Source organism: Labeo rohita, unplaced genomic scaffold, assembly GCF_022985175.1.
Source record: "Labeo rohita strain BAU-BD-2019 unplaced genomic scaffold, IGBB_LRoh.1.0 scaffold_54, whole genome shotgun sequence".
NCBI lineage: Eukaryota > Metazoa > Chordata > Actinopteri > Cypriniformes > Cyprinidae > Labeo > Labeo rohita.
The window spans coordinates 1,153,951-1,178,110 of record NW_026129462.1 but is presented as its reverse complement, the minus strand read 5'-3'; the positions used below and the strand labels follow the sequence as shown (position 1 = coordinate 1,178,110).

The 24,160-nt window shown below is 40.2% G+C and overlaps 1 protein-coding gene across 1 annotated transcript in view; it reads right to left on the bottom strand.

Annotated features, from left to right (window-relative positions):
- Nucleotides 1–1,158: 1,158 nt before the first annotated feature.
- Nucleotides 1,159–24,160, bottom strand: part of LOC127161065 (cadherin-2-like) — an 83,830-nt gene continuing 60,828 nt past the window's right edge. Inside the window, exons 12-16 of the mRNA XM_051103702.1 lie at nucleotides 22,139–22,372; nucleotides 15,921–16,154; nucleotides 15,291–15,430; nucleotides 4,357–4,518; nucleotides 1,159–2,007 (exon numbers count right to left, since the gene is read on the bottom strand). Coding sequence (XP_050959659.1) covers nucleotides 1,801–2,007; nucleotides 4,357–4,518; nucleotides 15,291–15,430; nucleotides 15,921–16,154; nucleotides 22,139–22,372 — 977 coding nt within the window. The 3' untranslated portion in view covers nucleotides 1,159–1,800. The remainder of the gene's footprint in view (nucleotides 2,008–4,356; nucleotides 4,519–15,290; nucleotides 15,431–15,920; nucleotides 16,155–22,138; nucleotides 22,373–24,160) is intronic.

The window sequence follows — 24,160 nt, the reverse complement described above, 5'->3', positions numbered from 1 at the left end:
ATGCCTGCTGGTCAAGATTGTAAAAAAATGCAACAAAAACTCAGGCTAAAACATGCATAAAACAGCTTTTAAAACCCTATTGCAAAGGTTTTATTGAAAGTATAATACATTAAATGCAATAAAAATAATAATATACCATTACATATGAAGTGTTTGTGTAATATGATGTTTTAAAAATATTCTATATTAATTTGCAGGGCTTTTTTATGGAGAGCTTGTAAATTGAGGCCACTAAAAGACTATTAACTGCTTCTCATCCTTTTAACTACAAAAATGTCTCGTTAAAAGTGTCTACAGATTGATGAAACTGATCCGAGATCAGGTAAAAACCATAGACTTTGGTTCAATGGTTTGCGGCTGGAGGGCGATTTCAATGAACTCGCATGATTTACAGGTTCACAGAAATCGCCCAGTTATAACATAATGAAGCCTTGTTTACTGAAATCACGTGACTTTGGCATTTTGGAGATGTGCTCCGAACCACTGTTTCAAAACAAATGATTCCCAAACATTTTGAAGCTTCATGAAGTGTTTCAAAAGCAGCCATTACTATATTAAATACTGCTCACATATAGATTCCCGCCTCTGCCTGCTCACTTTGCACGTCACAGTAAAGGCTTTTTTTGTGCTGTTCATTGCACAATACTATGTTATGACCTCAAAAACTCTAACCATTTAATCCATTATTTGTAAACAAATAAATGTCAAATTTACCTCACATTATCCACTCCATACTGTATTTATAGTTTTTAGCTAGGCAGCTCACTTGACAGAGCGTTGCATATTTTGTGGACACATTTTTCAAGACAGTGCTGTTTAACAAACCCGGATACTGCAGTATGTAAGATCTTCCACAAAAGAACTGTTTTTCCTGGTCTCTTGTCATTATTTCTAGAAAACACTGAATTTGCATATATTTTAAACTAGGAAATAATTGAGAAGAAATACAACTTGGAAATACAAATATTGTTAAAATACAGATGCTTGTTAAGTTTAGAATCAAATTATGCTCCTGCATGTTTTCACATCAAATGAAAATGTACACGCATTGGGCCTTACTTGAGCAAAACAAATTTCCACGTAAACATGTAAAAATCCATTCTGACATAAACCGTTCCACTGAACAGAATGCAACAATTAAGATATGTAATTTAGAAATTAATTCTATTCGTTTAATGCATAAAGCACATTTTCCCTACTGTGTAGCAACAACATGTGTACAACGTAACAGTAATTAATGTAGAAAAGTTAGAAATATTCAAGTTATATCTCTTTTTTTATTTCAAACTATGTGCATATGTTAAATTGTTGTTGAACAAAATATTTCACCCAAGAATCTAGTGAACTGCATAGTGTACAATTTGTCTGTTCTGCCAGCGAATCGTCATTTTGTGACAAAGAAATGTTAAATAATTCTTTTAAAAAACAGTTTGTGACCAAAAGAGAAAAGCATGATCATTTGTTTCATAGCTGAACACATCCTGAAGTCTCAAAATCACTCCTTACGTCAGTATAATTAAAGCCTTGAACATAAATCAATCAGATCACAAAAATATACAAAAAGGCACATTAAATCCCTGTGCTTCTATACTGTAAAGTTCAAGTGTAGCTGAGAATGTATCATACTCTACAGTCACTGAAAGCTTTCCCCAAGCATATATGCAGAACTATTACTTTAAGCCTTGACATTTAGCCTTGGAAACTTGTGTTTGCTTGTACTGATATGTATAAACCCATATCTGCAGCTGTCTTCATCCACTGAAACAAGGAAAAAAGCCATGATGTTCCTTCTACTTGTCTTTACTCATCTGTTCCACTATACATGTCAGCTAGTTTCACGAAGCGAGGACCCCAGTCATTGAGGTAATCGTAATCCTGGTCTCCATCACTGCTAGAGGAGTTGATGGAGCTGAGCGATCCTGCAGTAGATCCATTACCTTCGTAGTCAAACACTAAGAGCGAGTCATACGGTGGAGCAGTAGGATCATTATCAGCAGCTCTCAGACCCTGCAAAGACAATCAGTGTACAAAGTACCAGTTAACTTTACCATCCTTTAAACATAAATTAATCAATCACTGTTCAATTGAGTTCACCTGAACTATCCATTAGCACTGTGTGGTGAAGACTGCGCTTCAGTAGCAAAATTATTTCAATCTGTATTCAGATAAAATCTTGTGTGGGTGGAGCTTAAACTGGAAGTTTGTCAAAACTACATGGAAAGCCCATGTTAAAGGAGAAGTCCACTTCCAGAACAACAATTTACAAATAATTTATTCACCCCCTTGTCATCCAAGATGTTCATGTCTTTCTTTCTTCAGTCGTAAAGAAATTTTTTTTTTTGAGGAAAACATTTCAGGATTTTTCTGCATATAACTGATATGGTGCCCCGAGTTTGAACTTCCAAAATGCAGTTTAAATGCAGCTTCAAACGATCCCAGCCAAGGAAGAAGGGTCTTATCTAGTGAAAAGATTGTATTATTTTTATGAAAATAACCAATTTATATATTTTTTAATGACAAACGCTTGTTCTCCCGGAACTCTGTATATTCTGGTTTATGACAGTTAGGGTATGTCAAAAAACTCAGATCGTATTTTCTCCCTCAACTTCAAAATCGTTCTATATCACTGTTTTACCTTTTTTGTTAAGGGTGTTCGATCTTCTCTGCATGTTTGCAAAGACTGGGTCGTTTCAAAAGGATCGTTTGAAGCTGCATTTAAACTGCATTTTGGAAGTTCAAAATTGGGGCACCATATCAGTCCATTATATGGAGAAAAATCCTGAAATGTTTTCCTTTGTTAAAAAACACAATTTTTTACGACTGAAGAAAGAAAGACATGAACATCTTGGATGACAAGGGGGTGAGTACATTATCTGTAAATTGTTGTTCTGGAAGTGGACTTCTCCTTTAACAAGGTTTTGACCATTTCTTTAGCTGGTCAGGCTGGTCTTAGCTGGCCAGCTAAAACCAGCTCAAAATCAGCTTGGCCAAGCTGAGAGGCCAGCTAAAACCAGCTACCTTGAGCTTTAACCAACTAAGACCAGCCAACCACCTTAAGTTGGTTTTAGATTTTTTTTTATTTTTTCAGATATTTTTAGGCTTTATTTTTAACATTTTATGTGATTTAAATGCAGTGCATTTGACATTTAACTCCTATCATCTGTCTCTTTAAGTACAATGTTCATGTCTTTCCATCTTCAGTCGTAAAGAAATTATTAACCCTAACAACAACTAAAAAAAAGCTACAACGATGTCGGACAATTCTGAAGTTGTAAAAGAAAATAACTTTTAATAATAAATTAATAAATTTTTCGCCATTCTCCTTTTTGAGGTACCTTTTTGAGTTTGGATCAGCAAAATGAACGAATCTGTTTCCGAGTCATTTCGTTCATTTTAGCAAAATATAATTAAAATGTTATGTGTTACTTCCCTAACACATCTACTGCTTACACAAACATTGATCACACTACAAACAAGACAAAACTATAATGCTATTAAAGATTAATTCATTGAAAAGATTAATTCATTGTTTACCTGGGTCTTTAGTCTATGATTAACTCACCTCACCTCTTATCTGAAAAGTTTTCAGGTTCGAGTCATTCGTTCATCACGTGACAGCCCCATAAGATGAACAAACGACTTGAAAAACCCGAAGACTCGAAACAGGTGAAATAATTCCAGTACAGAACCTAATAGAATGTTGCACATGCGCGACTGAACGAATCACTCCCCGAGACGACTCGTTCTTCCCGAGTCACATTTAAAGATCCCTTCAAAATGAACAAATCATTCAAGAATGCACATTCCAGAGCTTGTGCTACACCAGCTTTTGTGCTTAAAAAGTATACAATTTATTTTTTTTTTGAATATTTCGCTAGATAAGGCCCTTCTTCCTCAGCTGGGATCGTTTAGAGCCTTTTGAAGCTGCATTTAAACTGCATTTTGGAAGTTCAAATTCAGGGCACAACTGAAGTCCAATATATGAAGAAAAATCCTGAAATGTTTTCCTGAAAAACCATCATTTCTTTACAACTGAAGACAGAAAGACATGAACATCTTGGATGACAAGGGGGTGAGTAAATTATTTGTAAATTGTTGTCCTGGAAGTGGATTCTCCTTTAAATGCAACACTGTTTACCTTCATAGTTTCCATATGACTGTCCCTTTGCGCCACAGTGTTGGTGATTATGTGAAAGACTACACATTTTGCTAGACTACCTACTGTATATATCAGGGGTGTCAAACTCTGTTCCTGGTGGGCCACAGACCATATGCAACATTTATCAACACACTAGTACCACCTGCTGTATTTTAAAACAATTAGTTTTGTTTGATGCTTGTACAGTGCCACTTCACCTCACTGATGAAATCTCCAATATCTCCAGGATGAGGTGCTACTGATCTGACAGGGTAATGGGGCTCAGGATGCAGGGGTCTTTCATCCATCCGACGGATGCCAATGGCCTTGATGCCATCAGTCTCTATATCTGGCTGCTGCAGCTGGCTTAGGTCATAATCCTGTTTGCAAACACACACAAAGGTGCACAAATCTGGATTTAACAAGACTGAAAATGTCATTTATGAAATGTCAATTCTGTCATATGCTAATTTTTACAAAGGTCTTTTTTCTCTTTACTGATGTGTCAAACATCAATTTAATGTGTTTTGGCACAGGTTAATGACGACGATAACAGTAGAATGTTCTTGAATATGAGTCACACTTATCAATCTGTGATAGGGAGTTTTTGGTCATTGTGTTTAGTTTGTGATAAGGCAGAAAGAGTATAAGTGTATCTTCAGGGCCAAAGAAAAAGCATGACTGTGAGGCATGCTACTAGCCCTTAGCAAAAGAGGCGGAGGACGGGTTACATCAGAATAACTTAAAGGTAGCATACAGGACCATCAGCAAGATACAGGGTTTACGCGGCACTCAGGGGACCACTCCGATCATTAGGGCAGGTGCCTCAATATGTTCTAGTCAATCTGACATCCTGCACCACTGGTGGGAATACTTCTCGAATGCACTGAATCCTTTTTTGGACCTAGTCACTGAATCCACTTCATTATATCATCTGATGTTCCAATATTCAAAGAGGTCCACACAGCCATTCTACCAGAACCACTGAAATGTGCCATTAGCCCCGTCAGCAAAGTTCTCCACAAACTATTTTTGCATGTGTGGTCTTCCTCAGTGGAAAGAATGTATCAAAATGGTGCTGCACAATGTTCCAGTTACAGACCCATCACACTTTTGTTGGTTCTAGGAAAGGCTCACATCTTGTTAGCAAGGATCCAACCTTTCAGAGTGTCTTGGTGCTATCCTCAACAATCAGGGTTTACCCTGGGCAGATCCACAGTTGATGTTAGGGTTAGGTCTCAGGCTCCTGTCAGAAATACACCGCGAGTTCAACCATCCTCCTAGCAGACAATGTTGACCCTAAAAATGCGTTGGACATTCAAGCATTGTGGAGCGCATTGCAGGGCATTGGTATGCCAATTTTCCTCGTAGATCTTATCAAGGACCTCCATTATGGCACCACTTCCAAAGTGAGGGTTAAACGTACACTCTCCATGGAGATTACAACAACCTCCGACAACCTAAGGCCTTTCCACACTGAGTGCGATGCAAAAACGCAAGGCAAATCGCGGACGAATGGTGTTTTCACACCGAGCGCGAACCGAGTGTTCGCCTCCTGCTAATTCATGCCTGCACACTAGGTGGCGTCAGCCAACAATGCACTTTTCCTTAGATATGCATCTTGTATATCGATTTAACATTGTCTGCTGCTCAAGCATTAATTTAAGATAAATACAGTTTGGTTCTACACCAGAAACACATTCTATAATGCTTACAAGAAAACATTTTAAATGTTAAATAAAATAAATAGAAGTACAATTAGCATCATGTTACATTTGAAAATGTATATAATTCAAGCATTTGCTTAAAACCCACTTTAAACCATCATCGAGTGCTTGTAGTAACTCATCATCTGTAGTTGATTTTGATTCTATAATAGGCAGACATTCTCACCACACTGCTTGTCATCATAAACATCCTATTTTTGATATAAAAATAGCATGAGCTGCATAAAAAACACATACAGAAAATATATCATATATATAAAACATAATCATATATGTCTATTTGCTCTCATTTTATGTGTAGAACAGTAGAAAATATTTTACTCAGTTTTTTTGAAAACAGATATAACACTCACGCACGTGGATGAAAACGGACAGTGCTCTCCTCCAGATCACAGAATTCAGTGGAGAATTAATAAAACAGAACATGTGAGAATAACTATCTGTTCTCAGATACAATGATAACAAGAACGCATCCTCATCTCTCTTGGAATACTCTTCTTCTGTGTTTGTTTACACTGGTTTTCGAAACAGCGCCACCACTCTATCCTTTTTATGCAACAGCAGTTGCTGTAGCCACGTGATGTATTGCTCAAATCTTAGCCATTTCATGTTACAAGCTTCCTAGCTGGGCTTACATGTATCATGACAAAAAAAAAATTTTACAAAAACAACAAACTGTAAAGCTTGGGCAATGACTGATATTTCATGTCAAACAATGAGACCCTGATTAGTACAAAACACTGGTTCTATTCCACTTGCATGTTACCAATCCTCTTGTATGGTTCAGAGACTCTTCAGCTAAAAGACTACAGTCATTTCACATGCGCTGCCAACCTGTCAGAAATGTTGAAACAGACACTACCTCAAAATTGAACGTGAGATTGTTTCAGCTTGCACCCAGATTGACTGTAATAACTGTAATACTGTATAAGATTTCTATTCAAACTGAAAGCATAAATCTAGGTTATCCGCTGCTGTTTTCAAAGCACAGTGCAAAACTGTGACATTTCAATCACTAATGCTCTTCAATCGGCAAACTAAACCCAGCAAAATAAAAGCTTACCGATTTTAAGTTTGAAAATTGAAAAAAAAAGTAAATATTAGCATTTTATTTTTAAGTTTACTTTGAAATAATTGTCATATTTTAATTTTTATATTTAATGGGTCACATTATATGCAGTGTGTGGACTAAACTAAAAAAAAAAGTAAAAAATCATGTGCACCCCTGATTATAATCTATTTAGTAAGTTTGCTTCAAATCTTTTTATTGGTCTTTTGTGGGACAATACAGATTGAATAACAATAACAAGATGATAACAAGGGAAGATATTGTCCATTATAAATCCCTTCTACAATCCCCTCATTCATATTAACACAGACAGAAAAATAAAGTAGTGTGCTTCCACTTAAGAAGGATAGCTCATCAGGCCAAGATCATGGTAAAAGCAATAACTTTGCTATCTCTGGCTGTCAAATCAAATCTAATGAATACTCCAAAGAGAGCTAACAAGGGATCAGGGTCTATATTAGTGTTGAGAGCTTTACTGAATGTATCAAATACACCTGACCAAAAAGTTGCCAGCTGTGGGCACGTCCAAAACATGTGCAGGTGATCAGCAGGTGAATGCTTGCAACGGTTACAGGCAGAGCTCCTGTCTGGGAAAAATTTAGCCAACTGTGCGTTAGTTAAGTGAGCTCTGAATAGTATTTTACACTTCATCAAGCCATGCCTAGCACATAAGGAAAAGGAGTGAACCTGGGACAAGATGTTGTGCCATTGATCCTTTGTAATAGTAACTCCAAGTTCATGTTCCCAAGTATCTTTAAGAGTGTCAGTAGGGTCCACATTAATTGAATTTATTAAACTGTAAATGACAGAGGTTAAATGTTTATGGTCAATATTCAAATCAAGGAAATTATCAATAAGCATTTCAGGGGGACGATTAGGAAAGTGAGGAAACTGCTTCTGTATAATGTGCCTGATTTGGAAAAAACAAAATAAATGATGACTGGGTAAATTATGCTTTTTAGCTAAAGAGGAGAACGAGGCAAAGACTCCTTCTTCATAGAGGTCATTAATCTTGAGAAGGCCATTCGAAGACCAAACACGAAATGCAAGGTCTGAATTGGATGGAGGGAAAAAATAATTGTTTAAGATCGGCATTTGAATAGAACCTCTTTGTAAGCCATAATGTTTTCTAAATTGCACCCAGATTTTAAAGGGTACTGGTGACTACTGGATTAATTGAGACTTTACTTAAAACTAAGGGAAGTTGAGAACAGACAATAGAATAAAGAGAACAAAGTTTCAGTATGAACCCAGGGAGGACAAATGTCAGAGTAGCTATCCCTGTTCCAAAAAAGAAGCTTATGAATATTGCAGGCCCAATAGTATTGCTGGAAATTGGGGAGTGCTAGGTCTCCCTTAGCCTTAGGGAGCTGTAAGATTGACTTCTTCAGGTGAGCAGGTTTATTTCCCCGCAATAAATGAGCGCAAAAGACCATCAAAGCCATTAAAGAATGATTTATTTTTGTGAATCAGTAAGTGTTGAAAAATGTAAAAAAATTTAGGTAAAATCACCATTTTGACCAAATTAATGCGGCCTACAAGGGGTAAAGGCAGAGAGGCCCATCTACACATGTCCAACTTTGATTTATCCACAAGTGTGTGAAAATTTCTTGCAAATAAAGTATTGTAAGAGTTTGTAAAAAAGACCCCAGGTATTTGAAACCGTCAGAAGCAATCTTAAAGGGTACGGATGTTCGGGAAAGATTTTTGGTTTTAGAATTAACAAAAAAAAGTTCACTTTTTTGTAAATTTATCTTGTAGCCAGATAGTTTGCTAAATTTTCTAAGATATCGAAAATTGGAGTCAGAGAGGTAGCAGGGTTTGAAATAAATAATAAAAGGTCATTGGCATATAGAGAAAGTTTGTGAGCTAATCCATGACGTTTAATTCCCTCAAAGCTATTGTGGCTACGAAGCCAGATAGCTAAAGGTTCTATAGCTAAATTAAAAAGTAAGTCCCACGTTGAAAAGAGAAAAAAGGCGACCGCATACCATTAGTGTGTACAGATGCTATAGGAGAAGAATAAAGAAGTCCAATCCAAGAGATAAAGCTAGAATCGAACCCAAACATTTCCAGAATGAAAAACAAATAACCCCATTCCACCCTATCGAAGGCCTTCTCAGCATCTAGGGAAACAATAATTTCAGGTGAATCAGATGGGGGAGAAAACAGATTGTTGAGAAGTCTCCAGGTATTAAAAAAAGAATTGTCTCCTTGGGGTGAACAATTAAAGTGGGAAGAACACATTCAAGGTGGAAACATAAAACTTTGGCCAGAATTTTGAAGTCTACATTCAACAGTGATATTGGTCTATAACTACTGCATGTGGTGGGATCTTTATCCTTTTTAAGGAGCAAATAAATAGAAGCCTCGGATAATGTAGGGGGAAGGCAGCCTGTTATAAAGGAATCATTATAAAGCTTTACTAATATAGGAGCTAAAAGGGGAGCAAACGCTTTATAAAACTCAACAGTAAAGCCATCAGGGCCTGGGGACTTTCCCGACTGCATGGATGTAATTGCCACTAGTACCTGTTGTTCTGTGATTGGGACCCCTAACTCTTTAGCTGTTTACGTCAATTGTGGGATACTCAAATGAGTTGAGGAGATCTAAATTTACTGCATTATTTGGGGGATTTTCAGAAGTGTACAACTGAATATAGTACTCTAAGAATAGCAAATTAATTCCAGCCGGGCTCACACTACAGGAGTTTTAAAATCCTAACCGATTATGAAATCTGGCTGCAGCGCACACATAATCTTTGCAGATTATCTTCCCTGAAATCTTAAACATGCACACACTACAAGATTTGAAAATTGTGGCGCATCACACACTACAAGATACTATTAAGATTATCGTGATGGAGGGAGCGCCTCACGTAATCTTACGGAACAGATCGTCATTTCAACTACTGTCTACAAATGTTTTTTTTAATTATTATTATTATTCATTTTGTTTATTTGAATGTCTTGTTATAATTGTATGTTTTGTTGTAGTTTAAAATAAAATAAAAAAAACAATAAAATACAAAATAAAATAAAAAATCTTTACAAATGTTAGTTAACTGTTATATGCTTTAACTGTTTTATATCTATAGATTTTACTTTAGGCAGGTCTATGATCAACTCACTGTCTGCCGCTGACCGCTGTCACAGTTATGTCTATTCGTGTACTTGGTTTTTCCCATTGTCTCCCCCTGTCAATCTGTTTGCTTTGGTTTAGCCCTCATTAGCATCATCCCCTTCACCTGTCTGTAATGATTAGTCACACTTTATAAGTCTGTCTCAGTGTTCAGTTCTCTGTCTGTCTTTATCGTTTACCTACGTGTGTGGATGTCAATCTTGTTCCTTACCTGTTAACTCCTTGGATTTATATTAAAAGACTTTGTCTGTTTGTTATATCGTGTTTGTGTCTCGTTCCATCCAGCACCATTCGTAACAGAAAGACCGACCAAAACAGTTCACAGCGTTTTTCCCTGCTTTTTCTTTTCCGTTTATTCTCAGTGTTTGTTTTTTGATTTTTTTTACGTCATGGATAACCCCGCCGTCCTCCTTCTCCTCCTGGAGCAGGGGAATCGCTCTCTCGAGGACCACACCAGAGACTTTGTGTACCTCGCTCCACTCACGCACTACCCGGACAGCTGCTTGTGCACATTCTACCGTGCAGGACTTAACATCGCCACCAAAGCGCAGCTGTCCGGGGAGCATCCTCGGGAGAGCATAGCCGATTACATCGAGTGGGTGCTGGTGTCCTGCAGAGCTTTGTTGACCGCGGAGGATGACACAAGCCCCACTCAAGACCCAGAGCCCAGCCAACCATCACTCTGACACGCGGAGTTTGAGCCCGGGCCCACCACGGATGACGAGCCAGAGCCACGAGTGACAGAGCCAAGGATCGCCACAGAGCCAGAGCCCTATTCGTCCGACCAGGTGCGAGAGCCGGCTACTGCAACTGCGACGGTGGAATGCAACGTGGAGCAAGAGATGGCTATGGAGAGCCCTGCCCACTGCACCACCGCTGGGGGTGAGCTGGAACATAACTCTGGGGACTTGATTGATTTCTTTACTGAAGTTTTGGTACATAACTCTGGGGATTTAATAGACTTCTCTATGGAAATATCTACCTGTTATGATATACCTGCCTGTCTGGAATCCCCACTTACCCTCCCTCCCTCTTCTGCCCATGTCAACGTCTGTATGGTCACCGCTGTCTCCTGACAGCCCCTCTGCAGTGGGCTCGCCGTGGGTCTGCCAGCTTCCATCGGTGTCAGGGCTGGAGGATCCCTCATCTCCGCCTCCAGCCTCAGTCCAGAACTCTGCCTCAGCCCTCCGACCCTGCGGCTCCACCACGGCTCTCAGCGCCCTCGTCTCCATCGTCGCCCGTCTGTCCACCAGCTCCACCGGACTTACTCGTCTCTCCGGCTCCGCCCTGGTCAGTCGTCGTCCCTCCGTCACCTCAGGACTCTGCTCCTCTGGCTGCACCTCGTCACTCCGTCCCACCGGCTCCTAAGGACTCCTCCCTCCCTCCGGCTCCACCACGGCTCTCAGCGCCCTCGTCTCCATCGTCGCCCGTCTGTCCACCAGCTCCACCGGACTTACTCGTCTCTCCGGCTACGCCCTGGTCAGTCGTCGTCCCTCCGTCACCTCAGGACTCTGCTCCTCTGGCTGCACCTCGTCACTCCGTCCCACCGGCTCCTAAGGACTCCTCCCTCCCTCCGGCACAGCCTCCATCCTCTGTCGCTCCGGCTCTGCCGCGGACCTCCAGATCTCCACCTCGGTCGCTAGAGCCTCGGGCTCCGCCTTGGACCTCCGGATCCTCTGTGTCGCCCAGGATCTTCGGCTCTCCGTCTCTGCCTCGGGCTCCTCTGCCAGCTGCTCCGCCTCTGTCGGTCGGCCCCTTTGGAGTCGTCAGCCCTTTCTCCCTCCGTCGGCTCCACCGTGGGTCATCATGGCTGCGGCCTGGGTCGTGCTTGGTTCCTTCTGCTCTGGGTCCCTCCAGTTTCCTCCTTGGCTCCTCCCACCTTCGTCACCCCCCTGGTCTGTTTTGTGTTCCCCTGAACGGTCTGTCCGGCCATGGCCTCCTGAGCTTCCCGATCCGCCATGGCCTCCTGAACTGTCTGGTCCGCCCTGGAGGCCGTTCCTGTCTCCTGTGTCTCCGCCTACCGACCTCCGGGGTGCCCACCTACCCTCCCCTTTGGATGTTATACGGCGCGAGACGCGCCTATTCGGAGGGGGGCGTAATGTCACAGTTATGTCTATTCGTGTACTTGGTTTTTCCCATTGTCTCCCCCTGTCAATCTGTTTGCTTTGGTTTAGCCCTCATTAGCGTCATCCCCTTCACCTGTCTGTAATGATTAGTCACACTTTATAAGTCTGTCTCAGTGTTCAGTTCTCTGTCGGTCTTTATCGTTTACCTACATGTGTGGATGTCAATCTTGTTCCTGACCTGTTAACTCCTTGGATTTATATTAAAAGACTTTGTTTGTTTGTTATATCGTGTTCGTGTCTCATTCATACAAAACTGAACTATTTTAATTGCTAAAACAGTAGTATAAGCTGTTTTGGGAGAAGGGGAAAAAAGATGGGCTTGGGTCAGACTCGGGCCGCATGGATCATTGCTTTCCTTGCTCCATGCGGTTGTGGTATTTTTTTCAACATATACAGACACTGTTACTACAAAAAAATAAGAAGCAGTTTCCTCCATCTCCACTATCCAATGGAACGTACAGCAGCTGTTTTGGGGTTGCGCATTGGCTGTTGTGAAAGTACTGACGTAATCATAACCGTGATCATCCCGATTTAAAATCCTGGATATCAAACATGTTTGATATGATCGGGGCGGCCCGGATTTGTGTGAGAGCAGATCGGGAGGTGCAAGATTCGATCTGTGAACGTCTCACATTACCAGATAATCCGTGCCGAACATCGGGACCGATCAAGGTGCTCGAAAAGATTTTTGCTCCGATTCTCGGGAGGGCAAAATAGGCTGCAAAATAGGGCTAAAAATCCTGTAGTGTGAGGCCAGCTTTAATAATTCACCTGTTGGAGATCTAATGCTCGGAATCCACCTAGATGCGCTAGCCGACCGAGCTTGGTGGGCCAGGAGTTTCCCTGCCTTGTCTCCATACTCAAAAAAGCACTGCATACATTGTCTAAGTTGTCTCTCGGTTTGATCTGTCAGCAGCAGTTTGTAATCTGAATGTAATTGAACTCTTTTGGAATAGAAAGTGGGCGAAGGAGAAGAGGCATAAGAAACATCTAATTTAGACAACTCGCCAAGTCTTTCGGCTTTCTTCACTTGTGAGGTATATGAAATGACCTGGCCACAAATGAATGCTTTGAAGACCTCCCATAGGGTGTGACTAGTAATGTCGAGTCTGATTGAGTTCAAAGTAAAAAATAATCTGCGAATTAAGGAAATCTTTAAAAGAGCTATCTGACAGTCTGGGGGTACAACGGTCTATTAGAGGGCAAAGCTATATCAAAAGATACTGGGGCATGATCGGAAATACCTAATGTATGATAAGTGCATGTGGTAACGTAATGCAATAGCTTATTATCTATTAAAAAGAAATCAGTTCTGGAAAACGTATGATGCACTTGCGAAAAGAATGAGAAAGCTTTGCCTTGGGGATTTTTAAAATCTCAAAGGGTCAGAAAGTCCCACTTGGGAGGTGTAATTTAGTACCACACTGGATGACTTGGAGAGAGTAGACTAGTTGGGGGAGGACCTATCGAAGGATACATCCTAAACTCATCATTGTCCCAGTTGGGGGCATATATGGAAGCTAAAACTACTGGAGAGCTTGCCTGAGACCATGATAAAACGACAATTCAAATCTATAATAGTCTTAGTTGGTTTAAACAACTCTTTTATGACAGCGGCCCCACAAGCTCTCTGAGAGAATTTAGAATGAAACAGGTGACCCATCCATGCCCTCTTAATATAAAATATTTTAGATGTTCGCAGATGAGTTTCCAGTAAAAACATAATGTCTGCCTTAAGATCCCTTAAATGTGTTAAGATTTTACTAGCTTTGATGGTATTGTTCCCTCCCTTGGTGTTCCAGGATACTAGACACAGGATCCCAACCCCTGACATAGTAGAATTAGCCATTTTGAAGGGTTAGAGAGACTGTATGGCATTGAACTGGCAAGAAGGGGGAAAAAAAAAGAAAAAAAAAAAAAAAAAAATGGAGATTTAAATTACTTCAGCATAACAATAACTGAGGCATTGAAATGACATTGAATAATCTTACTTGGACCTGGAGTATTTTAAAAATAAATAACAGTGGTCCAAAGACAGATTCCTTAAGGGACACTTTGTTTTAAGGGGACAGAAGTTGACTTATGATCCTGAATTTAAATGAAATATTGTCTTTGACACCAACATTTGAGAGATGGGAAAAAAATCATCACAGAAAGACAAAGCCAAGATCAAGCAATGGAAAAATGGTCATCGACAACCCCTACCAATGCAGTTTGGGTACAATGGAGTGGACAAAGGTGAGATTAAAAAAAGATCACAGTAGCTATGCAGTCCTATACGCAACAAACTGTGATGCAGTGTGTATTCTGACACCTTTCCATGAAAACCAGCATTAACTTCTTGAGCAGTTTGAGCTATAATAGCTCATCTGTTGGATTGGACCACACAGGCCAGCCTTCACTGCCTAATATATCCCACCCACTAACAGGTGCTGTGATGAAGAGATAATCAGTGTTATTCACTTCACCTGTCAGAGATCATAATGTTATGCCTGATCGGTCCAGAGGCATAACAAACAGTTTACAATTGAACAGTGACAGCTGTGGTAGAATGTGACAGAAAAAAATCCTCCCTTTTGCACTTTGGTGGTGCATCGCCCTATTGCCCTAATGAAAAAAAAAATGTCCCTGGTCATAAAGGATTGAATAGCAAAATGTAAATGAAGAGGTGTGGATTCGGTCATCAATAAATTTCAAATCCCCGTGACCCTGGTGTTTGTCCAAAAACAGTAGGTAATTCAGCCTGGGGTTTTTACACAAGTAGTGGGAGAAAAACACTGACATTCTGGAATTGGACAGCATTAAAAATCACACACTAACCAGTGTAAATGTTTAAAATTTACGACCCCATGACAAACAATTATCATCCGAACAGGTCTTAAATCGCACTGTGAAGAGAGGCTGATGGCATTTAAAATAAACCTGTCTTCCTTTATAATACAAATTTTGAAGGGTCCCCTCTGGTGTCTTTCTTTACTGTAAAATCCAAAAAAGGGAGTAAAATGTTTTTTTTTAAAATCTTGTGAAGACTTTTAACTTGTTATAAACCAATACAAGTCAAAGTTAGAGTTTGGTTTATTGGACAGTACCTGGTCTTCCTCCCCTCCTCCCTCTTCATCATATTTCAGGATGTTGTCTCTTACGTCCTCCTCTGGGTCGATAAGCAGCTGCTTGGCCAGTCGTTCTGTATCTTTCCTTTTCATCCACATGACAAACAACAACACAAGGACTACACAGAGAGAGTTATTATTACAAACATAAAAAGAATAGTTTTCCTCATCAGCATATTACATAAAGGTGTTATGCAGAAGTTCTCAGGTACCTTCAAAAATGGTGCCAATGACGCATACCAAAAATTATTTTTTAACCCTTACTGTTATTATCATAATTTTAAGTGCAACTTTTAAATGTTCAGACTTTCCTGAACTGTGTTCCAGATTTTATAAATCTTATGTACGGTTCCATGGGCTGCCATAGACTTCAAAAGCAGACAAAGAAAGTAAAAATCAGGTACCTTTACACCTTTAGTGCTTGTTGCCTAATTAAAGGCTAAACAAACATTATGATAAACATTATGTATAAATGCATTTGCATTTAAATATTTATTATATCTTTTTTTTTTTGCATTACAGTAATGAGAACAAGTTTTTTAAAGAAAAACATTTTTTTAAATTATATTGAAAGAAATATGACCTGTAAATGTGGCATATGTGACTCACTGAGGAGGGTGATGATACAGAGCAGGAGGGAAATGATCGCTCCTGTGCTGAGTCCAGCGGTCATGATGCGCTCCTGATCTGTGCAGTCGCCGTTATGATCACACTGACACACCTTCACTCGCAGATACGAGGTGTTGGACAATGGCATGTCACCAGAGTCCGTGATTACAATGGGAATCTGATAGATTCCACTCTCCAGAAAGTCGATTTTGAGAGAGAGTTGTGCATATTCACCTAGGACATGGATTAAACACTATTAAAGCAATACTTATAATTACTTATACATATTTACCTACAGGTGTGTTATTTGTGTTCTTGAATCAGTTTTAAAATAAGATATTATTTAAGAAAGGGTCTAAACTGGTATCCACAACACAATTTTGACTGTTTGGGGGTTTCACCAAAGAACAACATTTATATCTTTTACTTTAGTGTGTCTGTAGTTACTTGTGTGTCACCAAAGCCCTGGCACCAGCCCTGTGCATAATTGCTGTGTTAGTTCAATGTTTTAGTTACCATGTAACTGAAAACCCGTACCGGCGCTCCCACAGATACTGCAAGTTTAGATGGCCAAATATTCAAGTTGCAGGGGGCTTTATCATGATATCAAAATAATTACTGATTGATTAATGCATTATTGTTCTGTAATGATGTTTTCAGTCATTATTACAAAACTGTTACATTAAATAAAATGTAAATATGTAGGCTTTAGCTGGTCAATGGAGCAATCATTTTCGGTTGCCTCAAAATAGCAATGCGCCAACAATGCACCTGAACACACCTGGTTTTTTAGACCAACATGCCCATGGGTGAACAGTTATTTGCAAGTTCATTTGCTATTTAAACAATGTGGTGCTGGACACATTGTGATAATTGTGTTGGGTTGAAACTAGCAAAAAACACTTCTGGCGTCACATTGAGCCGGGTGTATGATAGTGCCTATAGTCATCTTAGGCCACTATTGTTAAGCTGGTCAGTGTGGTAGCCAAGGCTCACGTAGTCTTACGCCATTAGTGTTAAATGTTGATAAATGTTATATGTGCAGCAGCATAGTCTCACAGCAGCATGTTGAACCATTTACAAAGAGAACTTTCCACCAAGACCAAGTACAATAACATTGTCATGTACATTACCATGCCAGTCCCTCATAGAGTTAGGGTTAGTCATGACAAAAATAGATTTTTTAAACACTTAAAGGGCTCACTATCATTAATGATTTATAATGCATTTTTAAATTAGTTATTAGTCATTTATGAACACCTATATGAACCATTTACAAAGAGAACTTTAAAGTGGTAAACATTACATTTTACTATTCAGGGTTATAATTTGGTAACATTTTTGTATGTAAACAGTGTGGTCGACACAGAGATTTAATCTCACCATCATGTCTGTCTGAAAAAACTAAGACAGACTAAAGCTGATGGGGTTGGGGTTAAAATCCTAAAAGATCCCTTTGATCCTAAGACAAAATCTGTAGCCTGTTGACCAATTTGGATGGTAATTGTTTCTCGTCTGTAAAAATGAATTCCCATGGCACCTCAGTGATGAAACTCAAGATTCAGATGGCGATTTAATCACAGTGGAGGAGGGAGTTCTGCAATCCCACAAAGTTCATAACTAATTTAATAACAGGAAAATAATAGGGACATTTTTTCCACAATCTCTTGAATTTGAGGGGCATACAACTGCATTCTACAGGCTACATAAGTCAAGTCAAGTCAAGTCACCATTATTTATATACTGCTTTTAACAATACACAATTGTGACAAAGCGGCTGTACAGTGTTAAATAGGAAATATTGCATCAATAATGCAAAAGGGCAAAAGTAAACATTCAGTTTTTAGGTAAAGACAGTTCATCATTGGATTCAATTATGTCATCATCCAGCTCAGTTCAGTTCAAACAGTATACAATATCGTTTGAAGAAAAAGTGTCCCCAACTAAGCATGCCAGAGGCAACAGCGGCAAGGAACCAAAACTCCATCTGTGACAGAATAGCCTAGGTGAGGAGGTCTTCACTGGGGATCTGTCTCTGGGGCTCATCTAGTCAGTTTGGTCATAAGTGAGTTGTTGTATCACCAATCCACTTTATGAAATGTAAGATATCTGACATAGGTCTTGGGCGGGGTGGCACAGGTGAGTTTTTAAAATTTGAAAGCATTATTTTTTTCCTAAATAATTAAGTTTTTATAATAATATGTGTTTAGTTTACTCTGTGTCTTTGCTCTTGGATTATATTACACGTCCAAGCAGTAATGCACTGATGTTTACTAGGAATGTGCCCAAAGTCTAAGACCACAGATAATGAGTTCAAATTAAATTACCAATTCAAATGAACTATAAAGTATTCATTAGATGCAGTCACTAATTTGTTTTGCTAGATAACAGGTTAGCCAGGTGATAATATTTAAGATAAACAACTAAAATTATGTAACGGTACTCTATTGAAACTAGGCAATGAAAACAGTGCAAAACTTTATTGTAGAGATCACTAGGCAAACATTTTGCAGGTTCAATTTGGCAAACAAACAGTGATATCCAGGGCAAGACAAAAATGTAATCCAAAAAAACAGGCAAAATGGTCAAAATAACAGAGAGCAGTCCAAAGTAACAAATGAAACAAGGCAATGAAACAAGGGACAGGAAAAATCTAAACAGGCAGAGATGAGAACTGGGGACAAACCGTCTTGGCCAGAACAGGACAGGTCAAGAGTTGGACAATTCTTTTTGAGCCGGTGATGGAACAGGCAGAGAAGACAAAAGATTGGCCTCCAATGGAACAGATGATGGGCAGAAGATTTCCATGGGAAGCAGACGACCTCCACAGCAGAGCAGAGGACAGCAGGAATCTCCACAGCAGAGCTGAGAGTATGGGACAGACCTTCTTGGCCAGAACAGGACAGGTCAAGAGTTCATGGACAATTTTCTTGGTCGTGATGGAACAGGCAGAGAATTCATGATTGGCCTGCTTGGCCATGACAGGACGGGCAGAGAGTTTGGAGGTGGATGCCGCCCCCTTAGGAGGTTCAGCAGCCAGAGTTGCCACCTCCAGGGGCACTGGTGCAGATTCATAGTCAGACTAGGCCTCTGAAGCAGACCTGTGGACAGACGAGACATTGAGTTCATGGATGGACACCGTCTCCTTAAAAGGTTCTACAGCGTTCTCTGGAGCACTGAAATTCGTGAACAGATGACAGACAAGTCCTCTGGCCAGATGAGGCCTCTGGATTAGAATCGTGGACAGAAGAGGCCTCTGGAGCAGACTCTTAGACAGATGAGGCCTCTGAAGTGCAGTGTGCAGCCCACACGCTCAAAATGGCGACCGCCATTACAGGCAGCACAGTAGACAGCAGAATGCCTGTCGGGCTTGAGGGTGTGGAGGCTGTGAGGTTCGAGAGCGTCAAGACAGCGTGGCTTGGGAGTGTGGGCTCTGCGTGGCTTTGGAGAAAAGACGAGACCTGGTGAGGCTCTGGTAGGTGAGATGAGACCTGGCGAGGCTCTGGGATGTCAGCTGATACTTGACGAGGCTCTGGGAGGTCAGCTGAGACGTGACAAGGCTCTAAGAGGTCAGCTGAGACATGTCGAGGCTCTAAGAGGTCAGCTGAGACGTGTCGAGGCTCTAGACAATCAACTGAGACTTGACAAGGCTCTGGTTGAACAGCTGCGACGTGACGTGGCTTTGGAAGGTCAGACAGGACCTGGCGAGGCTTTGGCAGGACAGCCGTGGCTTGGCGAGGCTCTATGATGCAGCCATGTCATGAAGAGGCTCTGTTAGGAGTGCAGCTGTGTCTTGAGTTGACTCAGGAAGGTCTGCCGTAACTTGACTCAGGAAGATCAGCTGTAGCTTGAATTGGCTTGGGAACAACAGCTGCAACTTGAAACGACAGCTGTAACTTGACTTGGCACTGAAAGTGCAGCTCTGACTTGACACTGGAAGATCAGCCATCATTTGACTTGCTTTGGGTATGACAGACATGACGAGATTCGGACGAGATGACATGGTGAGGCTCAGGCGTGGCAGCCATCTTGGCTGGGGACTCAGATGGGGTGGCCATCTTGTGAACTGTCTTGGGGATGGCGGCCATGGAAGGTGCAGACTCTGGCTTATGACAGGTGCAGGCTCTGGATTGGCAGACGTGACAAGTGCAGACTGTGCCTTGGCAGGCGTGGCGTGAGCAGGCCGTGGACCGGCAGGCATGATGTGAGCAGGCTTGGCGTGAGAGGGCTCTGGCATGATGTTAACAATTCCAGACATAACATGTAAACACTTTGGTGTGGCAGATACTGGAGAATGGCAGGGTTTCTCATCAGCAATCCCCACAGTAAATGCAGAGCCACTCATCTGCAGAGCAAAGTCAATATACATCGTTCTAGTGTCCAGTGAGGGGTCTGACGTGGCAAAAAACATGCAATTTCTTGTTTTAAACCAAAATGAAAAATGTCCTTTAGTGCCACATCATTAAAGCCTACTAAGTGACAGAGTTCACAGAAGTCCATGACATAATCTTCAATAGGCCGGTTACCTTGGCGAAGATGAAAAAGGTGTGATGCTGGATCCATGGTTGATCTGTATTCTGTAAGATGCTGGATCTGTGGATGGTGAAGTATTCTGTAACGGAACTCTATTGACAGCGTGGATAGATCCAAGTGCGAGCTTTATTGTACAGATCGTAGTCAAACAGGCAGGGTCGATTACCAAACAAACAGTGATATCCAGGGCAAGACAAAAGCGTAATCCAAAAAACAGGCAAAATGGTCAAAATACCAGACAGCAGTCCAAAGTAGCAAATGAAACAAGGCTATGGAACTAAACAGAGACCATGAAACAAGGCAATGAAAAAACAAGAAACTAGGCAATGAAAACAGGGGAAAACACTTAGTAGAGTCCACTACAGCAAAACAATACTTTGCAAGGGTCTGTTTGGCATGGCTCTTTTTATATGGTCACCAGACAGGAAGTAACCATAGAAGCAGCAGAGGGAGCGGTAAGAGACAGTACTAGGGTAAGGGCTCCCTCTGCTGGTGTGGAGTTACAAATTACCATTGAACAGTGAGCGTGTCAACTCTATGAAAGAAAATGAGCATAGCATGATCAATATCCGCACTGTAATTTCTGATTTACAGCAGCAGGTGTGTGAAGCTGTTACAGGAACCTGATACATAAGACGCTAATTTCCTATGAGAATGACCCTGAAAAGGTCGCTAGAAGCATACAAATACGTAGACACCTCATTCATTATGGTGCACATATCAGGATGATTTTTTTGTTTGCTTTAGTTAAGTTTATATGGAAAGAAATGTCAAATGAAGGAAACAGAATTACATTTAAAATGCTTTTTGGTTTAAACCCCACCCACACCTTGTTCTATTCAAATACACATACATTTATTTTGCCATTGAAACAGATAAAGATGTTGTCTTCGCTGCACACCCATTATGCTTACTGTCAGCTGCCCTGTTCCTGCTAGACATCGATTGATTACAAAGACTTTCACACGCAAAATTAAATTAAAGCATTTGTTGTCAGTGGTTCCCCTTAAACTACTTACATTGAGGTGGGCAATGTGACCAGTAACTTACCATTTTGATATGAATCATTTTCAACCACAGTAAAGAAAGACATCACAATATTGTAATTCTGCCTCAAATTCGTCTTGTGTCCATACTGAGAAGTTATTAATTGCAATTAAAGCCATACCATATATTTCTTAACATCATCTCTTAAATGTGATTGTTCTCATAATTTCTCACCAGTGGGGGCTTCTGGGTTTTAAAATAGAGGAGGCACACTAAATGTATTGGTCTGGGGATCCCTGCTGATTATTATTATTATTATTTGCTTAACCACTTGTTAATGTTTTGTTGTTGTTGTTGTTGCTTTTAGCCAGAAAACTTAAAGAAAACGGCATACAGCAAGATAATATAATTTTACTAACCTGGCCTATCACTTCAAGCAAACATCCATCCCTTCTTAAAAGTCTGTGTTAAAAAAAAGAGCTGAGCTCAGATTTCTCATTTTTAATTTGTATATTTACACTGTTTGAATGACAGCTTGCTAAATCCGTTAGTATAATCAAATTGTTCAAGAGGCCGATGAGATGCAGATTTCTGTGTATTTCTGTGTGTGTGTGTGTGTGGCACAAGAGCTTTTCTCATTGCTCACCACTGAGATGCAGATTTCTGTGTATTTCTGTGTGTGTGTGTGTTTTTCTCACCACTGAGACGCATGATTGTCCAGTTCTTCCTGACATCGCTGGGTTGTAAAGGCAGCTCAAAGGAGAAGGGTCCAGCATTGGGGTCCATGTCTGCATCCAATGCTGTGATATTAATGCCATTGTTCTCAGGTTTTTCACACATCTCTGCTTCTGGCGGGAAAACCTCAGGAGCATTATCATTGATGTCCAGGAGAAGGATTTGCAGAGTCCCGGTGCTGCTGGCCGAAGGAATCCCTGGAGACCAAACAGACTCATTATGAACTATAGTGAGAATGGGAACATAAACAAACTGCCAGTGATCGACAAAAAACTTAAGATTCTCTACATATCAAAATAATGAGGTTGCAATATGTATTTCAATATGGGTCAATGGTGAACTAAATTTCTCCTCAGCAGTACTTAGTATAGAAAATCTAGGGAATCTAGTTAACAGGTAGGTCGATCTGTCACATCTATGTTCCTGTTTAGTGCCTGTTTTTCCTTATTTGGTTTGTTTCCTGTCCTCGTTTAGTCATTATGAGTTGCCCTGTATCACCTGTATCTAACTAGTTCATTGTATTCACCAGGGGTGCTCCGATTGATCGGCTACCAATCACTATCGGCCGATAATTGCTTGGGATGTTTGATGATCAGCTGTCTCTAAAAAGGCCGATCTCATAAACGGATCTAAAGCTGATGACGCGCCTGCCGTGAGAGGTTTGGTATGACACTGTCTCGGTCGCTTTTTGGCATGGGTAAAACAATTATAATGCTGAGTTACAATTCATATTTCTTCTTTAATAACTTATAAAGTAATTTGAAAACCTTATGTGAGCCATAATTTCACAAACAGTGCAAGTGCACAACCTTCCAATCACCACATCGCGTCTGACTATAAGCGAGCTGCACAGTTGACACAGGAATTGTTACTTGTACAATCGAATCAGTGTCACATCGTCCCTAAAGTTTGTAAACCTTATTTCTTTTTAATTTTTCCAGTGTTTAGCCATTCAGAGCTTGCACACTCTCCTGGAGACTGGGCACTCATGCACACTCGATGCGTACACACATAACACCACGTTCACATACCTCAGTTTGCAGTGTGTATTTTTTTTCTGTGCTCAGTAGCGGTCTGCACAGTGTGTTCTGGTGTATCTGCAGCAGTGTAGAGATCGTTTCCACACAGAGGCTGTGCTGCACGCGCAGAATTAAAGTGACAGCACATTGTTTGCGGTAAATATGAACAAGGATTGACACGAAAACTTCATAATTACACCATAAATGCATATCATTAAAGTCTACCATAAATGCATAGCATTAAAGTCTACTGTGTTTCACAGTCAATACATACAGGGTTTTGGCTAGGTTTAAAGGAAAAGAGCACTTTTAGATAAGGCAATAATAGATGGATGTGGGAAAACACAATTCTCAATTTAGAATGTTTGTGATTAACGTAAGAAAAGTAGTTTAAATGTTTTACCATTTGCAAAATTAATATATAAATCTAAAAGTAAATGCAAAAGTAAAAATCATTGAATAATGTGTTTTTTATATTTATTGTGTTTAAACGCATCTATGAAAGTTTACTGTAGTGCATTACTGTACAGTGTAAAAAAATCACAATGCTGAAAAAGTATTTTCAGTAATGTTTGGATTTGAAATCAAAATAATGGATAAATGTGTTTGTGGAAATCAGGCTTGTGCTGTGTTTAAGCTATTGTGCAAAATGTACTGCATGATCAAACATTAGGTGAGATAAATATATATATTTTAAAAAATTCTAAAAAAAAATGCTCCCCTCTCACAAAAATAAAAATCCGGTATCAGTGATCGGCCTCAAAAATCCTGATCGGAGCACCCCTAGTATTCACCTGTCTATATAAGTTGTATTCAGTTCAGTGTTGTTCGTCCAATCTCAATGTTATGTTGGTTTTTCCTGCCCTTCATGTCTGATTTACCTATTGTGGATTATATTTGTTGTTGTATTTTGCCTTCATATTGCGCCTTCCTTACACACGACCGTGACAATTATTACCTGTCATT